General features: G+C 51.1%; 10 protein-coding genes across 10 annotated transcripts; 3 read left to right on the top strand and 7 right to left on the bottom strand.

Moving 5' to 3' along the window:
- Window positions 1–184: 184 nt before the first annotated feature.
- On the bottom strand, window positions 185–2,666 carry P153DRAFT_313280 (uncharacterized protein; the record flags this gene model as incomplete). Its single annotated transcript, XM_033664875.1, has 4 exons — window positions 2,303–2,666; window positions 1,998–2,245; window positions 483–1,950; window positions 185–430 (listed from the first exon to the last, which is right to left on the bottom strand). The coding sequence occupies exons 1-4, from the start codon at window positions 2,600–2,602 to the stop codon at window positions 185–187; spliced, it is 2,262 nt and encodes a 753-aa protein (XP_033525421.1). The 5' UTR covers window positions 2,603–2,666.
- Window positions 2,667–2,893: 227 nt separating this feature from the next.
- P153DRAFT_395424 (acetyl-CoA synthetase-like protein) lies at window positions 2,894–5,495 on the bottom strand. Its single transcript, XM_033671401.1, has 4 exons — window positions 5,375–5,495; window positions 5,188–5,316; window positions 4,617–5,139; window positions 2,894–4,566 (listed from the first exon to the last, which is right to left on the bottom strand). Exons 1-4 carry the CDS (start codon window positions 5,382–5,384, stop codon window positions 3,270–3,272), a joined length of 1,959 nt encoding a protein of 652 aa, XP_033525420.1. The 5' UTR covers window positions 5,385–5,495; the 3' UTR covers window positions 2,894–3,269.
- Window positions 5,496–7,623: 2,128 nt separating this feature from the next.
- P153DRAFT_374832 (uncharacterized protein) lies at window positions 7,624–8,241 on the bottom strand (the record flags this gene model as incomplete). The annotated part of the gene is made up of 2 exons (XM_033669542.1): window positions 7,624–8,153; window positions 8,226–8,241. The coding sequence occupies 2 exons, from the start codon at window positions 8,239–8,241 to the stop codon at window positions 7,624–7,626; spliced, it is 546 nt and encodes a 181-aa protein (XP_033525419.1).
- Window positions 8,242–8,566: 325 nt separating this feature from the next.
- P153DRAFT_313273 (alpha-soluble NSF attachment protein) lies at window positions 8,567–9,998 on the top strand (the record flags this gene model as incomplete). Its single annotated transcript, XM_033664874.1, has 8 exons — window positions 8,567–8,599; window positions 8,662–8,725; window positions 8,779–8,838; window positions 8,899–8,997; window positions 9,047–9,240; window positions 9,314–9,325; window positions 9,381–9,698; window positions 9,751–9,998. The coding sequence occupies 8 exons, from the start codon at window positions 8,567–8,569 to the stop codon at window positions 9,850–9,852; spliced, it is 882 nt and encodes a 293-aa protein (XP_033525418.1). The 3' UTR covers window positions 9,853–9,998.
- Window positions 9,999–10,058: 60 nt separating this feature from the next.
- On the bottom strand, window positions 10,059–13,880 carry P153DRAFT_337175 (DUF726-domain-containing protein; the record flags this gene model as incomplete). The annotated part of the gene is made up of 3 exons (XM_033665732.1): window positions 13,423–13,880; window positions 12,514–13,331; window positions 10,059–12,213 (listed from the first exon to the last, which is right to left on the bottom strand). Exons 1-3 carry the CDS (start codon window positions 13,819–13,821, stop codon window positions 10,059–10,061), a joined length of 3,372 nt encoding a protein of 1,123 aa, XP_033525417.1. The 5' UTR covers window positions 13,822–13,880.
- A 361-nt stretch (window positions 13,881–14,241) lies between these two features.
- On the top strand, window positions 14,242–15,865 carry P153DRAFT_430286 (arginine N-methyltransferase 2). The gene is made up of 2 exons (XM_033672828.1): window positions 14,242–15,470; window positions 15,523–15,865. The coding sequence occupies exons 1-2, from the start codon at window positions 14,433–14,435 to the stop codon at window positions 15,679–15,681; spliced, it is 1,197 nt and encodes a 398-aa protein (XP_033525416.1). The 5' UTR covers window positions 14,242–14,432; the 3' UTR covers window positions 15,682–15,865.
- P153DRAFT_209110 (isoflavone reductase family protein-like protein CipA) lies at window positions 15,681–17,109 on the bottom strand. Its single transcript, XM_033662554.1, has 2 exons — window positions 16,835–17,109; window positions 15,681–16,734 (listed from the first exon to the last, which is right to left on the bottom strand). The coding sequence occupies exons 1-2, from the start codon at window positions 16,862–16,864 to the stop codon at window positions 15,874–15,876; spliced, it is 891 nt and encodes a 296-aa protein (XP_033525415.1). The 5' UTR covers window positions 16,865–17,109; the 3' UTR covers window positions 15,681–15,873.
- A 943-nt stretch (window positions 17,110–18,052) lies between these two features.
- P153DRAFT_271805 (uncharacterized protein) lies at window positions 18,053–18,457 on the bottom strand (the record flags this gene model as incomplete). Its single annotated transcript, XM_033662908.1, has 1 exon — window positions 18,053–18,457. A coding segment is annotated over one exon (405 nt), but the record flags the coding sequence as incomplete, so codon positions are not given.
- Window positions 18,458–19,316: 859 nt separating this feature from the next.
- Window positions 19,317–21,120, bottom strand: P153DRAFT_365640 (MFS general substrate transporter). The gene has a single exon (XM_033667864.1). It carries the CDS (start codon window positions 21,063–21,065, stop codon window positions 19,563–19,565), a length of 1,503 nt encoding a protein of 500 aa, XP_033525413.1. The 5' UTR covers window positions 21,066–21,120; the 3' UTR covers window positions 19,317–19,562.
- Window positions 21,121–21,240: 120 nt separating this feature from the next.
- Window positions 21,241–23,886, top strand: P153DRAFT_313255 (polysaccharide lyase family 4 protein). Its single transcript, XM_033664873.1, has 5 exons — window positions 21,241–21,649; window positions 21,710–22,382; window positions 22,451–23,402; window positions 23,455–23,495; window positions 23,547–23,886. The coding sequence occupies exons 1-5, from the start codon at window positions 21,497–21,499 to the stop codon at window positions 23,711–23,713; spliced, it is 1,986 nt and encodes a 661-aa protein (XP_033525412.1). The 5' UTR covers window positions 21,241–21,496; the 3' UTR covers window positions 23,714–23,886.
- Window positions 23,887–23,899: the final 13 nt, after the last annotated feature.

Raw genomic sequence — 23,899 nt, 5'->3', positions numbered from 1 at the left:
AACTGCAGTATTTGGAGGCGTTATACATACTCTATGTGGCATGATGTCTTCGCTGTATTCTCTATCTCGCCGCGATGGTCCGTATCGGAACGAACTACGTGCGTAACAAGATTGGCCAGACGTAGCATCCTCGCATACAAACCAGAGATAAGATACAGTTCACTTTCTGTCGTTACCCAAAGGCTTATCGCTTCAAGCCCCCCATAGCCTCCCTGAATGTCTCAAGGCCCTTCTCCAACATCACCCTCCTCGACTCCAGGTGCGAGCGCTGCTGAGTGATCTCGGGTGCCTCAGCGGCAACGAACTCGATCTCCTTATCCGTCATCTGGGTCACGACGAGGGGTGAGAGGATGACATCGGGAAGAGGCTCGACAAGGTGGCGTTCGATGATGGTTTTTGCGATGGCGTTTACGAAGTATTTGAGCTCGTCCTTGGGTGTCAAGTTAGTATGGTAGTAATTGAGTGGCTGAGGTTTGACTTACCTTGTAGTATGCGCGCTGAGTATCGAGAGCTTCTTGACTAGAGAAGACATCCATGTCTTGCTCGATGGCTTTGTCCATCGCCTTGTCCAACTTGCCGCCATCGACTTTGGTATGAGTTACTCCTGCTTGATCCACCACAGCCTCTTCCGAGGACTTCGCAGCATCCTTGGTTATCTTCTGGTGCTTCCGTTGACGCGTCTTCTGAATCGTGGCAGTGAAGTAGTTGTTGTATGTGCTTGGGTGACGGGCTTTGTCCTTGAGAACCTTACGCAGCTCTTCCTTCGCATCGCTCAAAGATTTGGCGAGAGCGGCGTCCACGTTTAGGGCTACAAGTCGATCTTGAAACTCCGTCGGGACAACTTCTCCAAGAACCATGTACACGAACTCCTTACAAGCACGAGCGACCCTACTGATGTGCTCAGAGGCTATCTGTTCCCATGGAAGAGACTGCTCCCAGAACAACTGTGAGATCAGCATAGGCTGAAATGTACCCGGAAGTTCGTAACCTCGAGAACGCTCCAGCGTCTTCTTGACCCAGTCAATGGCCTCTTCGCGTGTAAGCTTCTTGGGCTTGGGCAGGAAGGACAAAGTTGCATCGTCTCCGAGCTTCTCTAGCTCTTCCTGGGCCTTCTTTTCCTCTTCAGTGTCCTGCTTGTCATCACCAGGTCCGGCACCAAACGCGAACTTGTGACCTCTTAGTCGCATGTCCTTGGCGAAAGCGATGTTAAGATGCTGGACGACACCTCGGAAGCGACGAATGTTTTCCGACGCGTCAACATCCGCTTTCATGTCGATCGCTCCAAAGAATGGTGCATCGTAGTAGCCTTTTGTTGCAGACTTGAGAATGTCATTGACGCGCATACTGATCTTCATGACTACCATCTGTTGCTCCTTGAAGGTTTCACGCTTCTCTCCCAGCTTCTCGACATCCTCAAGCGTGACTTGCAGCTTGTGTGCCATCTCGTCTTTGAGCGAAGGCAATTCCTTGATCAAGTGATTGAGTAAGACTTTGCTGAGACGATCTCGTAGCGAGTCAATGCCGACACACTCACGAGGAATATCAGCGTATCGGCCTTTGCTGAAGAAGAGCTTCTCGTCGTGGTTGCGCTGTTCAAAGGTGAATTTCATCTGTTTGTCACCGCGGTTCTTGAGCATGTGCCAACCACGCTCCAGATAAATGTCCTTGTTCTGAGCTAAATCGATCCAGCTGAGCTCATTTTCGGAGCCTTCTGAGAGGAAATCAGGCTTGGTGATGATGCCCAACGTACGACGACCTCGCTCATCGATCTTACGACAATGATCGAGGATAATCTGATTGGCAAAGTCATTCTTCGCGCTGACAACGGCGAGGATGATGGTGCGTGGGTTGTTCATATACTCTCTGACGAGGTTGAGGATCAGTTCTTTGTCAGTTTCCGTCTGAGCCTTGTTCGTGGCATGGATGAGACCTGGGAGGTCGACGAGCGTGCTGAAAAGAGTCAGTAAGTGGCACGATTCAGCAAGGATGATTCTCACAGTTGTGGGCGATCCGGACCAGTAATCTCGATAGAAAGCACATCGCGAGAAAAGGCCCGGGAATTGGTTCCACCTACAACCCCGAGACCCATCGCCTGCGTAGCTTCTTCGATGATATCCGGAAGCTCGCTGAAGTCGTCGATGGACTTGCTGAAGGTTTTAAGCTTCACTTGCTCCGGCTTCGGGCGGACCTTGTCGGGAGTTATCGTGATCGAGATAGTAGACGAGGGCGAACGGCGAAGGATAATCTGGTAGTGGAGCAGTTTTCAGCAAGGTATCATGATGATATCTTAGAGTCTACATACCTCAGTTGCGAATCTCGTGCAAAGATTCTCCTTCCGAGGAAATGGAATCTCCGTGATAGCCTCGAGCACAGAGCTTTTGCCCGAGGACTGGTCACCGCAGACTACAAGTTGTGGCAACTCTACGATACCACTGAGACCAGTACGCCGCAACTTGTCTACAATGTCCATGACCTTGCGCTGATCTGCAGACTGAAGAGCCCTCAGGGAGGTCGTGGTGACAGCATCTGGATCAATCGCCACGGACGTGATGAAAGTGTCAGTGCTCTCATGGTCAGACTCGCTGGGTGTGTCGGTCGCCATGTTGGCAAGCGTGGATGCGAAGTTGACGTGAGAGAAGGGCAGAAGAGATTTTCGTAGCAAAGACAATCGATGGGGTCAGTTTAGAGGAGGTAAGAAGGTAGGCGGCGGGGCCAGCTTTATGTACCGGTACGGGATTGCGGTGAAAGTGAAAGTGAAAGAGTGGCGAAACAGCAAACAAGAGCGCGTAGAACTTTCCGGAAGTTCGCTATGAGGCGCTCCATCCTGGTGAAGTGAACCGTCAGTATGTCTTAGGCCAAAACGTGAGCTGACCAAAACGGCCACTTGTAACATGTGTCGGTGGGTGAAAGTGTGTGGGTGAACGTCGAGTTGTGCACGAGATGGCTCCAGATGACGCACCAGCCCCGACAGATACGGAAAGCACTACCAGTCCATACAAACGGTGCTCAAATGCAAAGAGACGAACGAGAACCAAGAACACCCCAGCAGCGACCAAGTGAGAGCAAACATGACATGCCCTACAGTCCAAAGAACAATCGACACAACAAGAAACATACGAGATCAAGAAAAAAACACCAGACAAACCACAAAAGCCAGCCGGGCCAAGAACAAGAACGCTCACATTGAAGATCAAGTAGCTATCCGAGACGCTATCCAACAGTATACAAGAAGAACTCCACGCACCCAGATCCGCTAAATCAACATAGATCTACAGCTTCGCCTCATCCCCCTTAAGCGAATCCCAGTCCTCCATCCTGTACACCTTGTAACCCTTATCGCCCGCTGCAAGTTTCGTTCGCAGAGACAGCGCTGATGGGCACCAGTAGAAAGTATCGTACTCGCCCTCGGGCTCCGACTGCTCCACGGCCTCTTTGTCCGTGCGCTCCTGGACTTTCCTCAGATCGATGCCGTCGTTTCGGAAGGGTACTTTGTTCTGCTTGTTGGTGTGCATGAGGGTGCGCGTCTTCAGCACTCTTAGGAATACTGGGACTGCGTATTTTGGCAACTTCGACTCGGCATGTGCAAGCAGGGCGTTGAAGTCAAAGTTGTCGCGGTGTGCAGGATCGATGTGGAGCGCTGCACAGCCAGCTTTGCCGTCGTGGTTCGGAACCTCTACACCATAGACGTTGGCTTCCTGGACACCTGGGAAGCTGCCGAGTGCCTCGCCGACTTCTGCTGTGCTGACGTTCTCGGATTTCCAGCGGAATGTGTCGCCGAGGCGGTCCATGAAGAACCACCGCCCATCGGCATCTCGTCTCAGGGCATCGCCAGTGCGGTACCAAAGATCACCCTTGGCAAAGACGTTGCGCACAAAACGCTTTTCTGTGGCCTCGGGGTTGTTGTAATAGCCCACGAAGGAATCCTCAGTGGGCATGTAGACGAGGATTTCGCCACCCTCTTCGTACGACTTGCGTACACCAAAACCGGTCTTGGGATCCCGCACGATGTCGCCGGTAGAATGGTCAATCTCTACGGGAACGTATGTGTTGTGGTAGCGCCATCGGTTGATGATGCCCTGGTGTCCGACCGAAGTGGCAGTGAACGGCCCACGGGAGTCGTTGAACAAAGAAAGGACACCTTCAGTGCTGTTGAAGAATTCGGCGACAAGTTCGATACCGAAGCGATCGACGAAACGCTGCCATACGTCTGGACGCATGCCGTTTCCGAACATGGCTTTGACGTTGTGCTTACGGTCCAGGTCGCTTGGGGGAGCATTGAGGAGGTATCGAGCCGTTTCTCCCACGTACACAATGGCGGTAGACCTCGACTCTCGGACGTCGCTCCAGAAGCGCGAAGTGGAGAACTTGTGACCAATGCAGGTTGTCACGCCGGTGATCAGGCAGACCAGGGCAGTCGTGCCTCCAGTACCGTGGTAGAGGGGCATGCAGACATACCACCGGTCGCCGTTGGGTCCTGGTTTGAGACCCATGTTGGGTATACGCGTGGAGAGAGCGGCTGTCGCTGCGAGTGGGAACTTGCAAGCCTTGGGGTGGCCGGTCGTACCGCTGTTCATGTTAGCGCGATTGATCTGGCGTGCAAGAGGAACGTGACCTACCTGGTGTAGAAGACGAACGCAGCATCCTTGGGCGTTGCGCCTTGTCTGAAATGGTCTTCGGGCCTCTTGGGCTCTGAGCGCAGGATCTCGCCCTTCAAGTTCTTGTCGAGGATCTTGATGGTCATGCCCAGCTCGCCCTCCAGCCTGTCCCTCACGGCCTCGATGCGAGCGCGACACCCCTCGTCCTCGTCCACGATCAGGACCCTTGCATCGGCGACCTTCAAGCAATGCACCAGCGCATCACCCGCCAGGTTGTAGTTGATCCACGCCGGCGCGGTGCCCACGGCATACGATCCCAGCAGCGTGAACAGGAACTCCGGCCGGTTCATTTGGTACATGGCCATCAGCTTGCCGGGGATGACGCCATTCTGCTGGAGGAACTGGCCGTAGCGGCAGGCGTTCGCATACGTCTCTGCCCACGTGTACGAGCCATCGCGCGACCAGATGCACTCTTCGCTGGCGGGGAGGCGGCGGACTTGGGCTTCGAACTGGTAGAAGAGACTGGGGCCCTTGCTTGAAGCGACTGCAGCGGGTTAGTTGTGCGCGTTGCGGTGCAGGCCGGGCATCTCACCAGTCTTCTGGAGACGACGCTGCTCGCCGGTCAGTGTGCGGATCGACTTCAGGTCCTTGGTGATGTGGAATTTGGCATCAATGTAGGCGGCGGCGGCGCTGGCACCTGCAACCGCGGCAACTGGTAGTGCTGTATCTTGTCAGTCCGAGGTACGCGACGCGAAGTCTAGATAAGGAGGAACACGAACCGAGAGCCATGATCGGTCAAGTTGCGAACACGGTTTGGAGTAAAAGTGGGAAGACTGACAGAGGAGAGTCTGATGGACCTTCTTTCAATTAATATCGGTAGACTGCCGGGAACAACACTGCCCATGAATTGCCGACCGCGATTCCGCTTGTCAGGGCCTCGGCCGTAGTTTCCAAAGTCACGCGCCGCCATTTCGCATGCGGTGTAGTCTATCCGACCCCACACTTTCAGCTGCCGTCCGATGCTCGCTTGCGTCCGTATCTAGTCGCTTTCGACATCAACACCATGCATGTGCTATGTATAGACGTATAGATGCATCAACTACTCACCCACTCCTTGAGTTCTGACACGGCTACACGTACTGCTGGGCTGGCGATTGAGTTAGTCAACAAAATGACTCTGGCTAACCACCTTTGCATTGGCTATGACCAGGTCGTCAAGACAAAGCGCACGAAATTAGCTAAAACCGTACATCGTTATCAGTTCCGTGGAGCATAGGCGAGCCTTGAGCTTGAAAAATTGAGGGAGCGGGTTGAGGAGACATGTTAGAATCGACTACATAAGGAATCATCAGGGTATTGGATATTGATATAGAGAAGGCGTCATTATGCACAGGTAAAATGATAGAAAGACCCAATTATTATTGCACGCTCTTCTCTTTATCTACCAGCCACATGCTGAAAACAAGAACATGCACTTGCAAGTAACCTTCTTGACTTGGCCAAAACACTACTATATATAGCGATCTGTAACAATATCCTAATTGTAGTTGTAGAGAGTTGCGCAGACTTTCTTCAAGATCACACTTTTGTCTTGTTAGAGCACAAAGCGTTGCCGAAGAGACAAGAATGCCTGCGTTCTATGAACTTTTGCCGGTGTTGGTGGGGCCTTGGCATTTATGAATGCTCGTTTGGTTGACAGTTCGCCACAGGTCTCGAGCAGAGTTCAGGACCACAATGACAGTCATAACTCCACAGCGGGAGACGTAGTGTCTTCCAATGTCTGCCGAATAGTCGTATAGGGAAGAGAAAGTTGTATTGAGACAAAACTGAACCAAGACTCGGAGATGTTGAGAATAGTGAGGAAGATCGTGATAGCGACGTCGAGGTTAAAGGCGGAAGATTATCAAATCTGGATGCATCGATTATCCTCGCCCCAGCAGACTCTCTCGCAGGTGTATGAGCTTCTATTGTGTTGGATCGCTTGTCAAACAGCGACGTTCTTCCAGAGGCCGCCCATGCTGACGGAGGAGGCATACCAAGGCATAGAGACTCGCAAGAAATAAGGCGTTTATTTCGAGACAAAAGCCTCTATCCGAATTCAGCGTTGAGTAGCGGAGCCAAGTGATGTTCGTGCTATCGCACTTCCGAGGGGTCGTGAGGTTAGGACAGGAGTGATGTGTCCAGGTCGGAGTCGGCTTAGCGCGTTGGCTGTGTGGGAGTATATTTGGACTGCCGCCCACCTTTTGCAACCACCCCTCCTTTTCCTCACTCGTCCTTCTCGCAACCACCACCCACCACTCATCACCCACCCCCCATCGCTCATAACACGTTGCTCACCCTCCAATGCGAGTACGAAGCGTCTGTCGTGGCTTGTCGTTTGCTATAACCTGAATAGCATTCCGTCCCCACGCCGACTACAGCCGCTCTTTATTTTTTCAACGCGCCAACGCTACGATAGCCTGGAGACCCTCGAGGCAATATCGTCAACCGGATTCCAGGCGTAAAGACCATCGAAGCCCCCAACCCCCTTGACGACTCTTCGATATGCCGTCGTCACCGCCGTCGTCATCGGCAACCAAGCAACAATCAAAGCCGCCGGTTCTTCCTGCGCATGTGCAGACTAAGCCGCCGCCCACCCCTAGAATAACTCGGCTACCATCGCCAGAGTTGTCCGACTTCGAGGATGACGCCCCTTTTTGCGACTGTGATGTCGCTCCGTACGGAAGCAAGCCTTGCACGTGTTGCAGTACGTAGCTTGGGAAAGGGTATTGAAGCGCTCCACAATACCTTGTCGTCGCTCCGTTTTGCGAAAGATTGAGGTTCAAGGATATCCAGGGGATTGAGTGTCAAACTTTTCGCTCGCGTATAGGTATCCGAGGGCCTTCAGGCATTGCTGAAGTTTGTGCGGTCTTCTTTGGGATTACTTGTGGTATTTGTCGTTCAAGCATATGATTTTTCAAGCCTTTTTTTCATATATGATAGGGCGGGCGGTTGTGGCTACCAGCGTGATGTGATCCGCGATTTAGTCTCATTCCTGGGGTCTCTCGCTCTCGACAACGAAATACTTCCCAGCTTTGCGTTCTGCCGAGCCCAGGACATCCCAGCCTTCAACGTCCCTCGCGTCCACCGGCGTGGGGTCCCTCTGTATGCGCCTGTGATGCTTCCCTACAACCTTCTCTTTCGCCAACGCATCCTTCAACGTCTCTAGTGTGATCGTTTGCTCTCCTTCTGCCGCCTTGGTCTCGTCTCTGATCACCACCAGGGGCTTCACGCCTGTTGTGTCTACCTTTTGTATCTGGCCAACAAAATGCAGCTGGGCCGCTAGTGTGTCCAGCATCTTCTGTTCTTGCTCGCGCGACTCGGGCAGCGGGAGAGCCGAGAGTCGTAGCAGGTGGCGGAGTTGCTTGGAGGAGATTTGCGGAGCATCGGGGGCGCGCGTCTTTGGTGGCAGGAGGGACTCGACGGACCAGGTTGGCTTGGCAAGAAGCTGCTCGAGCTCGTCAGGATGGATCCCGTCCTTCGCCCTGACGTGTGAGACTGGACTTTGGGACTTGGGATCTGGATGCTGCGGCGTTTGTGTGCTTATGTAGGCGCGTGAGCAACGCGGCAGCCTCAAGACAGCCCTGGCACAGAGACGAGAGGCCATGGTGTATATTCGCGTGAAGAGTGCAGCTTGTGTGCGGTGTTTTCGTGTCTTCACACGCTCTTCAATCGAGCTACGACGTCGTCCAGTATAGTTACAAAAAACTGCCCTACGAAAACAATTTCCGTGTCGTCGAGCTTGGGTTGCTTCAAACGCGCTAGCGGAATTGAGTCCAGCGTCAGCTCCGCCCCACGTGCCGTCATCGCCCTTGAAACGCAGCCAGCTGTCTCGACAAGCTAACATAACAACCGCGTTATATTGCACTGTATCTTCCTGGCTCACACCCCTATTCGAATCCCTACTACGAGATATTTAGAAACCAGCAAACATGGCCGGCGATCCGCGAGCACTGCTCCGTCAGGTGGGGCTCGCTCTCGAAACTCAGCCACAGCACAGATAACTGATATTGAGGTGCTACGACAGGCAGAAACATCGCTGCAGAAGGCCTCGGGTGGATTTAGCTTCTTCGGTGGGCGGCAAGACAAGTGTACGAAGAGATGGGTGGAATAGGGTCGACAGATGGACTAATGCACGTGATAGATGAGGCTGCAGCAGACCAGTTCATCGCCGCTGCGAATGCGTTCCGGATGCAGAAGATGGGTATGGAGTTTGATCACCCTTAAAATCGCGATTTGTGTATAGTCTTCTGACCTTTTGTAGGCAAGGAGGCTGGCGAGGCTTTTGAGAAGGCAGCATCAGTTCAACGCCAGCAGCTGAATGAGCCAGACGACGAGGCAAACACACTCACAGAAGCATTCAGTACGATCGACTATTCTTCCTGGGTGATAGATTTCTAATCTGATATCAGAGGCCTACCGTAAGGATGACCCAGAAGCAGCTGCTCGGTGTCTAGACAAAGCCATTGCACACTACTGCAGCAAGGGCAACTTCCGTCGTGCAGCCACTCACAAGCAGAACCTCGCCGAGCTGTATGAAACTGAACTTGGCGACAACACCCGCGCAGCAGCCGCATATGAGGAAGCAGCCGGCTGGTATGAGAGCGTAAGTCCCAAGCATATCCATATCTCCCTACTGAGGTAGACATATTTGAAAACATACGCTAACACCAACCCAGGACAACGCCGAAGTAACCACCACCCCCTCCCCTCAATTCTTGGAACCCACTAACCCCCCCAACCCAGGCCCTCGCCAACAAACTCTGGCTCAAGACAGCCGACCTCGTCGCTCTCGAGGGTAAAGACTACTACAAAGCCATCGAGCTGTACGAGAAGGTCGCAAAGACTTCCATCTCGAACAACCTGATGCGCTGGTCTGTCAAAGAGTACCTTCTCAAAGCCGGTATTTGCCAGCTCTGCACAGGCGACCAGGTTGGTGTAAACACCGCGCTGGACAGGTATAGGGAGCTGGACCCAAGCTTTACGCAGCAGAGAGAACACCAGTTGCTGGCGGATTTGGCGCAAGCAGTGCAGGATGGTGATCAGGAGGTGTTTGCTGATAAGGTATGTTCATTGGATCGGGTGTTTGGGGTACGGAGTGTGCTGACGTGCATAGTTGTTTCAATATGACCAGTTGAGTAAGTTGGACAAGTGGAAGACGACGCTGCTTTTGAGGATTAAGGGTACTATTGAGGAGGGGGGCGAGGACTTTTCTTAGATGTGTTTCTAGAGAGTGGGTGTTTTGAACGGCTTCGATGATACATGAATTGAACCTGAGGCGTTGATGAGGAATCACGAAATGCAATGATTAGACGCTACCCGTGTCTTGCTTCCACTTTCCGTCCGATTCATATCGTATATTCCGTACCATGCCATGTCCGTATCAATTCCCTAATGACATTTCCCAATTGCGGCCACACTAACTTAATCCGTCTTTGGGCCCGCTTTGTGTTCTACCTTCTCCGGCTCAGCCTTCCCTCCCTTGCCACTCAAGAAGCCGCCGATATCAATATTCTTCGTCTTCTGTTGCATAATCTGCAGATAACTCTGTTCGTTCTTCTTCTTGACCTCCGTCTCCAACCGCTTCTTCTCCTCTTCAGCATCTTCTTCTGTCACAGGCTCACCATCCCTCTGGTTCTTCTCCTTCTCCTCCTTTGCTTTCTGGGCTGCCATCTCAGACTCCGCACGCTCGACTTCGTGCACATCTACATCCTCGAAGCCGATCTTGCGCAGAATCGAGCCGGTGATGAATCGGTATTGTAGGTGGCCGTCGACCAACTCGCTGACATCGACGTTTTGCACGCCATGCACGCCCAGGACGGGCTGCAGGCCAGCGACGCCGAGCTGGATGGAAGATGTACGATAAAGGAAGCCGAGGATGTAGTCTTGTTTTGAGAACACGTTGACAACGCGGCCGCTCACTACCGCGCGAATGGACCGCCAGTCTGCGGCATCAGACGGACATGCTGCACCCAGTAGGACAACGTTCTCGACAAGGCCAAACGCTTTGCGTTCTGCGAGCTTATGGAGGCAGGTAAAGATGAGTCTCGCACCCAGCGAATATCCCACAAGCGTAACCGGTCGTTCACCTTGCACCTTGTTAATCAGTGCATCAGCAAGAACCTCGCCCGCCTTCTCAGCACGGTACTTCGCGAGCGAATACGGGTTGTCGAGTAGCGACGCCATCTTCAGGAGGCTGAGGGGCCACAAGCCCGCCATCAGCGCAGCGAATATTGTCTGCTCGATGATCTTCGCCTTCGCGTATCCCCAAGCCTTACTCATGACAAATGTCTCGAGACTATGTCCGAGGTTGAGAAGCGCATCAAGTTCCCAGCGCAGCGCGAAGCCTTCTGTGCTAGTACCTATGTAACGCCACGGCGCCACAACCTCATCTGGTTCGCGCAGCCAGCCCGAGATAGCAATAGCGACGCGGAGGCGGCGCGCACCGTTGTCTTGTTTTTCAGGGTCCTGTGAGTGGTGTATGGGTAGGAAGGCGAAATCCTCAACTTGGCGTGCGTAGTCGTCCATGGCTCGACCGGTCATCTTCGCTCCATATGCACCAAACAACCCTCCAACAAGGACGCTGGATCCGGCCAATGTCCCGAGATAACCTGCTGCGGCTGTAGCTCCAAGGCCCAGGCCACCCATTACGCTACCGACACCAGCTGCTAGGAGTGGGGCTGCGAGGCCGCCCGTAACGCCAATGAGTGCTGCGCCAGCGACGGATGCGAGGCCAACTTTCCATTTGCGTGCTGTTTGGGATGCCTCAGCTGCCTTTTTCGTCTCGGCGTCGGCATTGAGCTGCTGGGAGGCTGCTTCTAGGAGGCCTTGGGCGACTGTCTCTTCGTCCTTCTTGAGAATCGAGAGACTGAGGTTGAGCGAGCTCGTGAGGTGGAGGACTAGGATGCGTGAATGTGCTGAGTACGTTTCCAGGCTGAGTAGGATGAGAACAAGGGAGTGTAGAATCAACGCTCTCTTGTTCTCTTCCAGGTCTGTCAGGACGGTGTCGATGGGAGGGTACAGTGCTTTGAAAGCAGTGTCTTCGTCTTCAGCGCCCTCGCCTAGATCACGAATACTAGTCGTCACGGCCTCAGATTTCTTGACCAGCTCCTCCACCTTTTCGCCTTTGACATGTTTCGTCTGCTCTTTTGCTTCATGCCTTGAGTTCACAATCTCACCAACTCTACCAATGACCTTGCCTCTCCACCCGTCAAAATATGCCAACATGGCTTTCTTGAGCTCCTGCACTTCTGGCTTCGCCAACTCTTGCCTTGTGTCCGCTTCCCGGCTTTCTCTCTGTTTCTTGATCTTGTCTCCATCGGACACATTTGCGCTGTCAGAAGGCTCAGTTGCGAGTGCCTGTTCCTCTGATTGCGAGGGGGTTGCATCAAGTGGTGTTTCTTCGGCCGTGAATGTGTCTAGCAGCGACTGCCGCATTGTCGCCGTGATGGTGGCTATGAGGAATGTAAGATCGGCGCATTGATCTGCAGTGAGAAGCGTGGTAAGTGATGTCTCGTCCTCGTGTGAGGGCTTCGACTGCCCGAAGGGCAATTTTGACGTGAAGCTTTGCATCGTGATACTTTGCAAGCGCAACAAGGAAAGTAGAAGATATGTTCAAAGCCCTTGACTGAAGAGGACCGAAGTGTCTTGTGTCAAGGTTGCAGACATGATGGACTTACCACGACAGGCATGACGTCAGTCTTCTGTAGTAGCGGGGCAGGAGCAAGTTGCAGGCTGTATTAGGCATCTCCATGTTTTAGTGAGTGCGAAAGACACCCCCGCTCGGAAACTCATCCTAATATAGTCTACTCCCAGGATTCATTGGTGATGGTCGAAACTGTAACTTCATTATTCTATACATCTTACAAACCTACTTCACCAAGTCCCAGATCGATCTGCCTTTCCCATCGGCATCGGTGATACACTCTGCCCACCCACAGGGAAGTTCCTTGCGCTAAGGAAAACGCCTTTGACAGCTCTGATATCGTTCTTAAGAACTTCTATCTGATCGTTCTTCCCATCTTTGCCCGACGGCAGGCTAAAACTTGACCCGTAGAAGTTATTGGAACTAGAATAGTACTGGTTCTGGTAGCTCATCTCGCTCAGGTACGAAGTCAAGTCAGACACCTTTGTTCTCACTGAACCTGCAGATACGCGGTCGTGGGTTTTGTTCGCTGTTATTTCACGCAGATGAGCGGAGATCTTCTTGAGCCGATCTTCTTGGGCTGAAACGATGGGCTCGGGGTCGGGGTTGGACGAATGTGAGGGCCGTCGGGATAGATTGGGAGTAGTTTGTGTTCCGTAGTCGCGGTGGTACAGCTCTGTGGGGTCCGAGTCTGCTTCCGACACATCGTCTCCCATTTCTGAAGCGCTTGTCTTGGATACACTTGCCGGGTCGACTGATACCAGGTCACCTAGCTTCTGGTTGAATTCCTTCAGTTGGTCTTGTGTATGGGTCGCAAAATCGTGCCGTGACTCTGCGAGGTTCTGCGCCATGGGTCCGATGATGAATTTTGATAGTCCATATATGGTCGACATGAGTCCTCCTGCTACATAGGCTGTGGTCAACAGGCGTTTGGTAGTAATGAGCGGCGGAGGTTGTTCGGTTTGCGCGAGGAACTCCGGGTATGTGACAATTGGGGGCAGCTCGCGAGGCTGAGGTATGGGAGCCGGGGCTTGGGCGGGGTTTTGAGGTGCCTGAGAGAGTCAGTACTTTCTGTCCTTAGCTCCTCGGTGGTGCATGATCTGATGAGTAGTGTGTTGCTAACACAGGAAACTTGTCACTCACCACAGCCCATGTCCGTTCTCCAAGTTCTTCAAGATCTGGTGATGTGCTCACTTCTGTTGCCGTCTCTAGTAGACTTTCAATGTCCTCGGGCGCAACATTCTTCGATTGCAGGAACGCAACCTTCTTCTCCCTAGGCGCATCGCGAATTGTAGGATCATCGAGGAACCGTGACGCTTGTTCCAACAACGATGGGCTTGATGTCTCTTCATCGCTCTCGGTACTCGTAAGTTCCCCTGCGACAGGTGTCGCGCTGTCCTCTACTGGCTGTTCAGGATGTTCAGGATGTTCAGGCTGTTCAGGTTGTTCGGACTGTTCGGACGTCGTCGACTCGGGGTCAGCGGGTGGTGTAGAGGAATTGCTGGCGCTTTGCCACGCGGGTATGCCTGGTTTGTCCGACATGTTGGAATATACGCGTCAAAGGGTGGAAATCGCAGATAGAGAGGATGGGCGTGTCAGGGTGTCGAAGCGCGCAGTCGAGCGCGATACATCCCTAGAACTGGACCGAGGCAAACCCAGGCGCCTTTCCGCTTTCGGCCTGATAACACTTCCACATGATTGATTGAGTACGTGCAGGTGTCAACTCACCTCGACACGACATGTTCCCAACACCTATGATTCTGCTCGCGGCACACACTGACGCGTAGTTAGCTTTGAACACCTCAACAATATCATAATGATCCTTAGAGGACACGACAAAACGCGCCTACACACGCGTGTCTTGTCTGTGACTAACAGAGCAGCTAATCACTGAGCGTCGTAAGAACCAGTGGTCCCTCACTAAGAATAATTACTTTCATTCGTCTATCACTGGAGTAGCAACGGCAGAATGTCTGAAGAGTATCTGTTCCTGATACGCGTGTACCATAACTGGACTTCGTAAGGCTCTACATTCATGGCGCTTGACCTAACTAGGCAAGTCTCGCTTATCCCCTCGTAATCCCTGCAGAAAAAAAAGACATGAAATCCCACGACCTGCACAAAGTTTGCACAAAAACATACAACAATCCAAGATGGCCGACCAAGCAACAGAAGAAGACATTCTCCTCGCAAAGCGTATCATCTCTGCTGCGGAGCGACACGATGTTCCGGCCTTAAAGATTCTGCTCAAAGAAGGCTCAGCCAACGTTCAGGACCCTACGGCAACAGTTGCAACTTCGCCTCTACATGCTGCCATTGCTGCATGCGGAAAGGCTGACCAAGGAGGAGAAGCAGCTGATGATGCAGTCCAGACAGTCGAGCTGCTGCTTCAAAATGGAGCTATCTGGAATGATTTGAACAAAAATGATGAAACACCTGGTTGCGTTGCGCTGCGTCTGGGTCAAAAAAAGATCTACGACATAATGGTAGAAGCTGGTGTCCGTGCGGAAATCTTGTTCGCGAAGATGGAGGCTCTGGGCTTGGGAGGTGACGCAACTGAAGAAGAAGAAGAGGACGATGTTGCAGCTGAGGAGAAGCCTGCTGCCAAAAAGCAGAAAGTGTCCGAGGAAGAGGCAAAACCTATCCAGGAGACCACTGAAGACCAAGCACTCGACGATGTCTCACTAGACAACCATGCATACTTGAAGAGTCAGCTACGGTACAAGCCCGGAATTCTTCTCGACGAGAGCGACAACGCTGTTATGATGGACTGGGAGACCCAAATCATGCAGCGCCATGCTGAGACTCTGATCCCAAAGTCTGGTCTTAAGGTCATGAACGTGGGTCACGGAATGGGAATCGTCGACACTGCCATTCAGACACATGATCCTGCCGAACACCACATCATCGAAGCTCATCCACAGGTGCACAAGCGACTACGAGAGCAAGGCTGGTATGACAAGCCAAACGTCCACATTCACGAGGGTCGATGGCAGGATATTTTGCCGAAGTTGGTCGAGCAGGGTTTAGTTCTTGATGCAATTTACTACGACACATTTGCCGAAGACTACGCGGCGCTGAGGGAGTTCTTCGCTGAGTACGTCATCCAGCTGCTTGCCAAAGACGGCAAATTCGGGTGGTATAACGGTCTGGGAGCCGATCGCCAGATCTGCTACGATATCTACACAAAGGTATGTGCTGCTATGTGACATGAATTGCAACCGTTGACTTACGTTTGAACAGGTTGCTGAGATCGACCTGTACGAAGCTGGGTTTGATACGACTTGGGAAGACATCGAGGTACCCTCAGGTCTGCACGGAAGCAAGCAGTGGGAGGGTACAAGGAGGCCATACTGGACAATCGACATCTACCGACTTCCAGTGAACACCTTCATCAAATGAGATTCTCCAGTGTAAGCGGAATGTCTTCGTGGAGAGAAGCAGAGATGTACTAGGAATATACCGGCACATCACCCCTAGAGAAAGACCTCAATTTGTGTTAAAAAATTCATTCTGTTTCGTCTCATACTAAGTCGACGACTGAAATGAGTGTACCATCTATTTCTTCATGCATGATTGAATAGGGAGCATCTATCAGCCCAAGAGTGCTGTCTTGATCGTTTCCTCGAAATTCTCCTTCTCCAGCCCTATCTTCTCATTCCACAGCCCAAAGTGTGAATTGTCACCCAGATTGTCCTCGGCACCAAATAGACCGGCCTGGATCAATAGTCCGATACCAGAAAAATCCCCTTTCTGTAGTTTCGCCAACCCGTCCGCCCCATGTTCTTTGGCACTGACATTCTTGACAGTCCACTTCTTCCCCGTAACCTTCTCCGCCACAGCCAAAATTTCATTCTGCGAAGTCGTGTGGCCAGCAATGAGAACGAACTGATTCTTAGTTACTTCGGGCTTCTCGAGGACCTTGATGGTCGCAAGGCCGATCTGCGACAAGCTAGTGGCTGAGAACTGCGCCTTGCCCTCATCGAACAGCGTGGCCGTCTTGCTTGCACCATCCAGGCCGAAGAAGCCTTGTTGGAGGCCCCAGTCGAAGAACCCACCGGTGGAGATGGCCGTCCAGCTGATCTCGCTCTCCTTGGTCTTCAGGTACTCGAGTACGTCGACCTTGGGCTGGAAGATGGGCACAACTTTTAGTATACGCTCGTCATCCGTATTGCTCCCAAATTCGGACGGGATAAAGTGCTTGACGCCTGCTGCGACGGCGGCATCGATGAGTTTGGGCTGCGTTGCAATTGCGGAGCCGGCGACTAGGGATATGACGGCATCTTGGCCTTGGAATGCGTTCTTCAGGCTCGAGAGTGAGTCGTAGTCTGCCTGGAGGACTTTAACGCCCGCGGGGAAGGTGGATGTTGAGCCTTCACGAGAAAGGACACTGGTTTCGAAGGAGGAGTGCTTGAGGAATGTGTCGAGAAGTGATGTGCCGAGGTTGCCGCCGGCCTGGAAGACGTTAGTTGAGTGATATCGAATGGGAATCAATTGGACGCGAGAGAAATATCTGTATGTGTTGATATTTGGAGCAAAGTAAAGTGTAACTTACCCCTACAATGATGACGTTTTTATAAGACATAGTGAATAATGTTGACGGGTTGACTTGGAAGGATGTAACAGGCTAGTATGATGTAGAGGATGATGTGTTGAGCTGCTTGAGGTTGCGATTGAAGATGGATTTCAAGAATCTATTATACCGCGTACCATGCAAGCTTATGCAAGACGTGATGTGATGCCATACTCAAGACCCATGGTCGCAGTAGTAAAATCGGAGCGATCTGGTCCGAGTGAATATGGCGGACATATCCACTCGGACTTAAGCCTGATAGGTGCATCATCTCAAAGACAACACTTAATCCCATGTATACCTAATCAACTTATGGCGTTGCGATCTAACATGGGAGCGGAATAATTACTCGCTTGTTTTCATGATTTTCTTGCTATGCAGATGTAATCTTGATTACAGATCAGTGTTTGCCGCTCTGTCCTGGCTTTAATTCGGCCTTATTACTGGACTTACGAGCGGGGATAACCAAATTGAACACGTTCTTATCAATCCCGCGCCAACAATGTAGGCTTAGAAAGTAACTTCCGAAGGCCTTGTTGCGAGAAAAGCACGGCACATTGCGCCAGAATGTCATCAAAGGAATTGCGACATCAAGGACCAAATAAAGTGATCAATGATTTGTCATCAGGAACGTATGTTGGTCCTCACATGAAAACAATACAAACTTTATTTTTCGTGCTCGCTTTCGTTTTCTTCCTTGTCTGGTTCTTCACGGCATGGCTTCTATGTGTGTGGCCTAGTTATATGTTGCAGGTATAATGCATGACCTCTGGCTATGGGGGATGATGTTCTTTGACTTATCGCGTGCGTATTTGGCGTGAGGTGTGATAAAGGATTAGAAATGATGTCTAGTCAGGAGCAAATCATAATCGCTGCGCCGCCGCTTGATCAGCTTATGCTTTACTCGTTGTCAACCGCAGAGCTTGAAACTTGCTCTATTCCTCACACCCACACAGCGATCTCCGAATTGTATCGAGGTCACTGATATCTACTCCTGTCTCGAGAGACCGTAGGGAAAGGTGTGTCTTGTTCTACGATACAACTGGACCCCGATAAGCTCGGTCCCGCCAAAATACTATAAACCCTACTAAAGGCCTTTCCAGCGGTAAGTCCCAAAGCCTTCTGGTTTGTGGATTTACACAAGAACCATGTTAAAGTATCATCGTAACCGAATACGGTCATATACTGCTTGCACGTTCTTCATACAGCACCCATGATTGTGGCAACAACTACTATGCCGAGTACGGCTCCCAACATCCACCCCGATCCACCCTCTATGCTCAACCTCACTCCCACACTGCTATATCCACCTCCAATTCCTCCCGTTTTGACATCCGCCATATTGAAGCACTCAAATATTGGTCCGCTCTCGCCATACATCCCGAGCTTCTCACTCAGACAGGTTTTCACAGCCTGTGGATTGTTTGTAACACAGTATTGGAAGCAGCCATTTTCTGAATCAGAATTTGATGAAGAGTCCGGGGCGGAGTACGTGGCGATGGCATTTATGTGTCCATTACAACACGCGTCAAGGATGGAGGTGTTCGAGCCGCCGACGGGGACTGCGCATGATGCGAGTGTGGTGGGTGGGGTTGGAAGTTGCGTGAACGGCTGGCAATTCTTCATCTCCAAAGCGGGAAATAATTAACAAACAAGATGTAATGAGTCCTTAGAACAAAGAGCTTTTTGAGCGATGATGGAAACGTGGTTTCGATCGACGGAGAATGAATTGACAAGATGACGGGTACACTGTGCGAGAACTTATTCGTCAGGTCAAGTGAGTCGTCGGGAATAGAAATAATATAGGCAGAGCAGAAAAGAACGCCAATAAATGCTGTCGCTGAAAAGACAGAGAGAAGTAGACAATTTTTCAAGTAAGTAGATGCATTCACAGAACGCTGAACATAGAAACAAAGGAGAGTTAGGAAACGAGGCTGCAAATATTCGTCCACACCGCGAGGAATCACTCCCATAAATGCACATTTAAGCAAGTCGGAGGTTTTCAGATCGGCCACTGCTTCACCGCGCATTTAGCGCCCGCATCTTGGCTACTGTGCCGCAAAATCCGTTGGCGGACAGCATTTGTAAATATACGCGCCTACAATTCTGAACTAGAGGTTGAGGTGCATCCGAAACTTCTCTGAGTCCAGTTGGTTAAACGAATTGGCTCAATGGGCCAGTGGGGGCAAGATAGCCTAGTGGTAGGAAGATCAAATCTTCGAGGTTGAGCCGCCGCGCATGCATGAAGCCATGCAAGTTGAGCAGAGTCTGGACCTTTTCGCAGAAACTAGATTAGTCTTCAACTCCATGAAACGAGTGCCTATGGTTGCTGAGTATCTTTGGATACAAGAGTGAGCGACATCGTACGAGAGTATGCAGAAACAAAGCTTGTCAGACCAATAAACATTAGCTTACACAGACCACTTGATAGCGAAGGTGTCACAAGGAAGGGTTATGCCTTGATCGCCCAAGATAAATATATATTTGAAGCTACGAATATGCGTCTTCTATGGAAACGTTGTAAAGAGTCTGCCTGACGCCGAACGGATCTTGTCTCAGCACCAATAGCTTCCATCGTATTCCCAAATCTAATTCGAGGGCCTAACATAAATTGCTTCTGTGTGCATTTGAATCTTTGAGGCGTAGCAGGCGATGGAGTCCATATTGATGTTAATCTGCCGTGCCCCATTATGCACATGCTTGACACCGGCTAGCTGGTATTAATCTCGCTCTCGTCATCTTCATGTGCCACTGCCCACGGAGACCGTTTTCGCAACGACGCGCCTCTTTTTTCTAGCACGAAGGGAATAGGCGCCAGGAGCACAGCGATCGCAGCCAACACGAGGCTTGCATTTCGTGATCCCACCCTCAAAAAAAGACTTCTTCCAACTAACGGAAAAGCAGCACCGGCCAGGTTTCTGATAAGTCCAATACCAGCAAGGGCTGAGGCTGAGTATGTTTTGTAGGCATCCGTGGTGTAAGTCAACGACATTGTAATCAAGGTGTAGAAAGAGTAACCCGTGAAGGCGGACGCCAGTACTGGAACGAAAGGGTGGACCTTTGGCGTAGCACTAAAGGCAAATGCAAGCAAGCTTGCTGGTAAAACTACCGCTGCCAGCTTTCCTTGATATACCCGTGCTTCCGGAACGTCACGGCCAGCTCGAGCAATTTGTCGTTGATAATGCTTCTCTTGGAAACGATTGCTGAATAGGCCGACGCTGATGCCTACAACAAGACCAAGGAAACAAATACCGATTTGGATTGTGCCAAAGCCATATCCCCCTGGACCAAATATTATGTGGAAAGCTCCATTGAATAAAAACGAGAGACCGTACAGGAAACCGTTATACAAGGCGCCGAATTGGACGATTGCCTCTGACCATAAGAACTGGAATGGCCGCGCGAGTGCGGTGCCGAATAGATGCTTCGGTCCTCGCTGCTTGTATTCGTCGGGAACGTCCAGGCCATCCTCTCCCGTCGATTTGCGCAGCATCTCTGCCCTCCTTAACAAGAGTACGCTTTGTCGTGTTTCCCCAATCGTATAGAGTGCAACCACCAGGATGACCCAGAAAGAGAGGCAAACGAAGAACATGACACGAAATACCGCCTGCCATGACCTTCCATGCGCGATGAAGGAGAATAGCACAAAACCTGTTGGAGAGCCTCCAGTGGCAGCCCAAATAAAGATTGACATCGCAGGCCCTGTGTCGGTATGTTCGAAAAGATCAGCGATGGTGCCTCCAAAATTCGAGATAGTAGTTGAAGCAAAGTATCCAGAGCAGAAGCGGAGCACAAAGAACAGTCCTAAGCTCTTGACATACGAAGTCCACAGAAGGGCACCAAGGAAGATTCCATAGGAGTAGATGTAAACGGGGCGTCGGCCAAAGTACTCAGACAATGGGGCTAGAGTCATAGGGCCAAACGCGAGACCAAGCACATACATGCTCAATCCCAGGGTGGCCACTTGCGTCGACACGTGCATGTCGCGTGCGAAGTCGCCAGCCACAGGTGAAAATCCGGATGCTCCCCAGCTAACACTCAGATCGATAGGAATAATCGCTGCTATCATAATCCATTTCCTGGCGCTTGCCCAATTTCGAGGATCTTCTGGGTCGTTGAGTTGGAACGTAACGATATTGTCCGCGGTTGAGTCCGCGTGCGGTATTAATGCTTCATCCTCGCGTTCTCTTCCATCTCTTAGTATCGAGCCCATACTTGTTCAAATTAACTGTTTGACCACTGGTACCTCGGGTGCATGCGAGTGTCGGATGGTGGTATGTCGATTGTGAAGCGGTAGCGGTAAGTACATGACGTAACATATCACATGACGCGGCGGAACCCTCAATTCTCTCCGTTGAGCCGCGCGATCGTTAGACATGCAAACAAACATAACTCATCGTAGCTTGCGTAGCGTGTGGAGCAGATCAAAACACTTGAACCGCGGTAACAGCATAACAAGCCTACCTGACTCGAAGGGACAGTGAATAGAAACCACCGGCGCCCTCGGCCTTTCTCATACCGAAGCCCCCATTTACCCCGGATTTTACCAGGATGTTTTATATTATCCCGTGGACCGAATATAAAAGAAGAGATATAATTAAAGCTCAAGGAGACCGTGATCTTTGACCATCTCGAAAATCGAAGATGCGTTACCAACTTGCGGCAATCGCAGCGCTTCTCCCGACGGGGTTGGCTTTGTTCAATGCGACGCAAAACAACAGCAGTCTCACTCTATCCAATGATCGACTCGTTGCGTCAGTCAGCAAATCTAAAGGCGCAATCAACGTTCTCACACTCGTATGTAGACTCCCGTTGTAGTATGCGATTCACATACTGATCTGAGATCTACAACTTTAGGATGGACAGAACCTTTTGGGAAAAGAGGATGGTAGCACTGGAATCGGCCCATATTTGGATTGCTACTGTATCCCATCCCCTGGCGGATTCTGGACGCCCGGTCGGGGGTCAAATGTGACCTACGAGCTCTTTCACGGAGTAGATTCAACTGGAAAGAACTATGGAGGTATCAGTATGGGCGAGACCTACATTGGTACTGGTCAACGTTTAGAACAGTACTGGTTTCTCAAGGAGGGAGAAACTGGCCTCCATACCTTCTCTCGAGTTGTATATCACAACAAGACGTCCCCTTTCCTCCGAAATCTACAAGAACTTCGGACGATGTTCCGACCAAATCACGATCCACCGCTCTTTACCCATTTTGTTACGAACGAAAAGTTCGCTGCTCCCCGGCCTGACCTAGATGGGGAAATAACGGTTCAAGATGCCACTTGGAAGCTTGCGAACCCTACCGATCCTTATGTGACCGGAGTCGGAGAATATTTTACAAAGTACACTTTCCAAGACACTTGGAGGAATCACCGAGCACACGGCATGTACGCAGATGGTTCAGGGAGTAGCAACGGATCCTCGTTCGGAGCTTGGTTAGTGATGAACACCGTGGAAACATATTTTGGTGGGCCTCTCCATTCAGACCTTGTTGTTGACGGAATCGTGTATAACTATTTGCAATGTAAGTGGACGATAATAAACTTCCGATCAACTTGGGTCGTAAGTTCGCAAGGGACTAACTGATAAAAGCGAATCACCATGGAATGCAAACACCTAATATCACCGATGGATTTGACCGCACTTTCGGGCCACAGTACTATCACTTCAATAAGGGGGGATCTCTCGACGAGCTCCGCCGTGATGCTGAACAGTACGGCCTCAATCCGAATTGGAACGCCGACTTCTACGATTCGATATCTAAACATGTTCCGAACTTGGTACCATCGGCTGGGCGCGGGAAATTCGAAGCAAAGGTCAACCTTCCCAAAGGAGCCAAAAACGGGATCGCGATTCTGACACAAAGTGGAGTTGATTTCCAAGACAATGTCTATGACACCAAGGCTTATCAATACTGGCATGAGATTCCGCAGGATGGTCGAGTCAATATCGAACGAGTCAAAGCCGGGAAATATCGTCTGACTGTTTACGCTGATGCCATATTCGGCGATTTCATCCAGGACGGCATCCTCGTTTCGGCCGGAAAGACCACGACAGCCAGTGTCGATTGGAGTCAAGAGAGTGCAGGCAATGAGATCTTTCGTATTGGAACGCCCGACAAGAGCTCAGGCGAATACCGCCATGGCTATGCGCCCTCTCCGGATCACCCACTCCTCACAGAAGAGTATAGATTATATTGGGGCGCCTACGACTTTGTAAAAGATTTCCCAGAAGGTGTTGAATTCAAAGTGGGACGCGACGACCCTGCCACAGCTTTGAACGTTGTCCATTGGTCTTCATTTGGCGGGCAAGCAGACTATGAGCGTCCCGAACCCGTTGTCGAGAAGGTGAACAACTGGACGATCCTCTTTGACGCATCAGCGCAACAATTGCGCAACAAAACAACTGCTACTTTCACGGTACAGCTTGCCGGGTTCAAGAGTGCGGCCGGTAATACAGATATATATAACGCGAGCGAACCCTATTCTAACCTTCCATACACCGTGAACGCAAACGGCAAGGACTTGGAGCCTTGGGTTCTGCCGTAAGTAGACCCCTTCAGCTCGCAATAAACCGAATGCTGATCAACCCAAAAGTTATTACCAGAGCAGTTCTTGCATTGTGCGCTCGGCTGTTAGTAAGTTTGTCCACCATATGCCTCTGATCTTCATCGCTGACCTAGTGCCAGTCTGCTACAATGTCAGACACAAGTTCGAATTCGACACGAAGCTGTTGAAGCAAGGCGAAAACAGGTTTGTTCTGAGCCTGCCATACAACGCGACAAACTACGAAAGCGCCCTATTGCCAACGAGTGTATATGTGCAATACGATGCTATGAGGCTGGAGGTGAAGTGAAGATCATTATAGTTGGATACAGTCTTGTGACACGAACGCTTGATTCGGCATCTCTCATCTGCCGTGATAGGGGAGAACGTTCAAAGATATCGAACGTCTTGTTAAGCAAGGGTGTTTAGTTCAGTGTTGTCCTAAGTAAATCATTTGAATAATGAATCATCGTTTCAGAGACCATTCATTTGAGAC

The sequence above is a fragment of the Dothidotthia symphoricarpi genome (assembly GCF_010015815.1).
Source record: "Dothidotthia symphoricarpi CBS 119687 unplaced genomic scaffold P153scaffold_7, whole genome shotgun sequence".
In the NCBI taxonomy this organism is placed as follows: domain Eukaryota; kingdom Fungi; phylum Ascomycota; class Dothideomycetes; order Pleosporales; family Dothidotthiaceae; genus Dothidotthia; species Dothidotthia symphoricarpi.
Note: the sequence above shows the minus strand (reverse complement) of the source record. Positions and strands in the feature narration are given on the sequence as shown.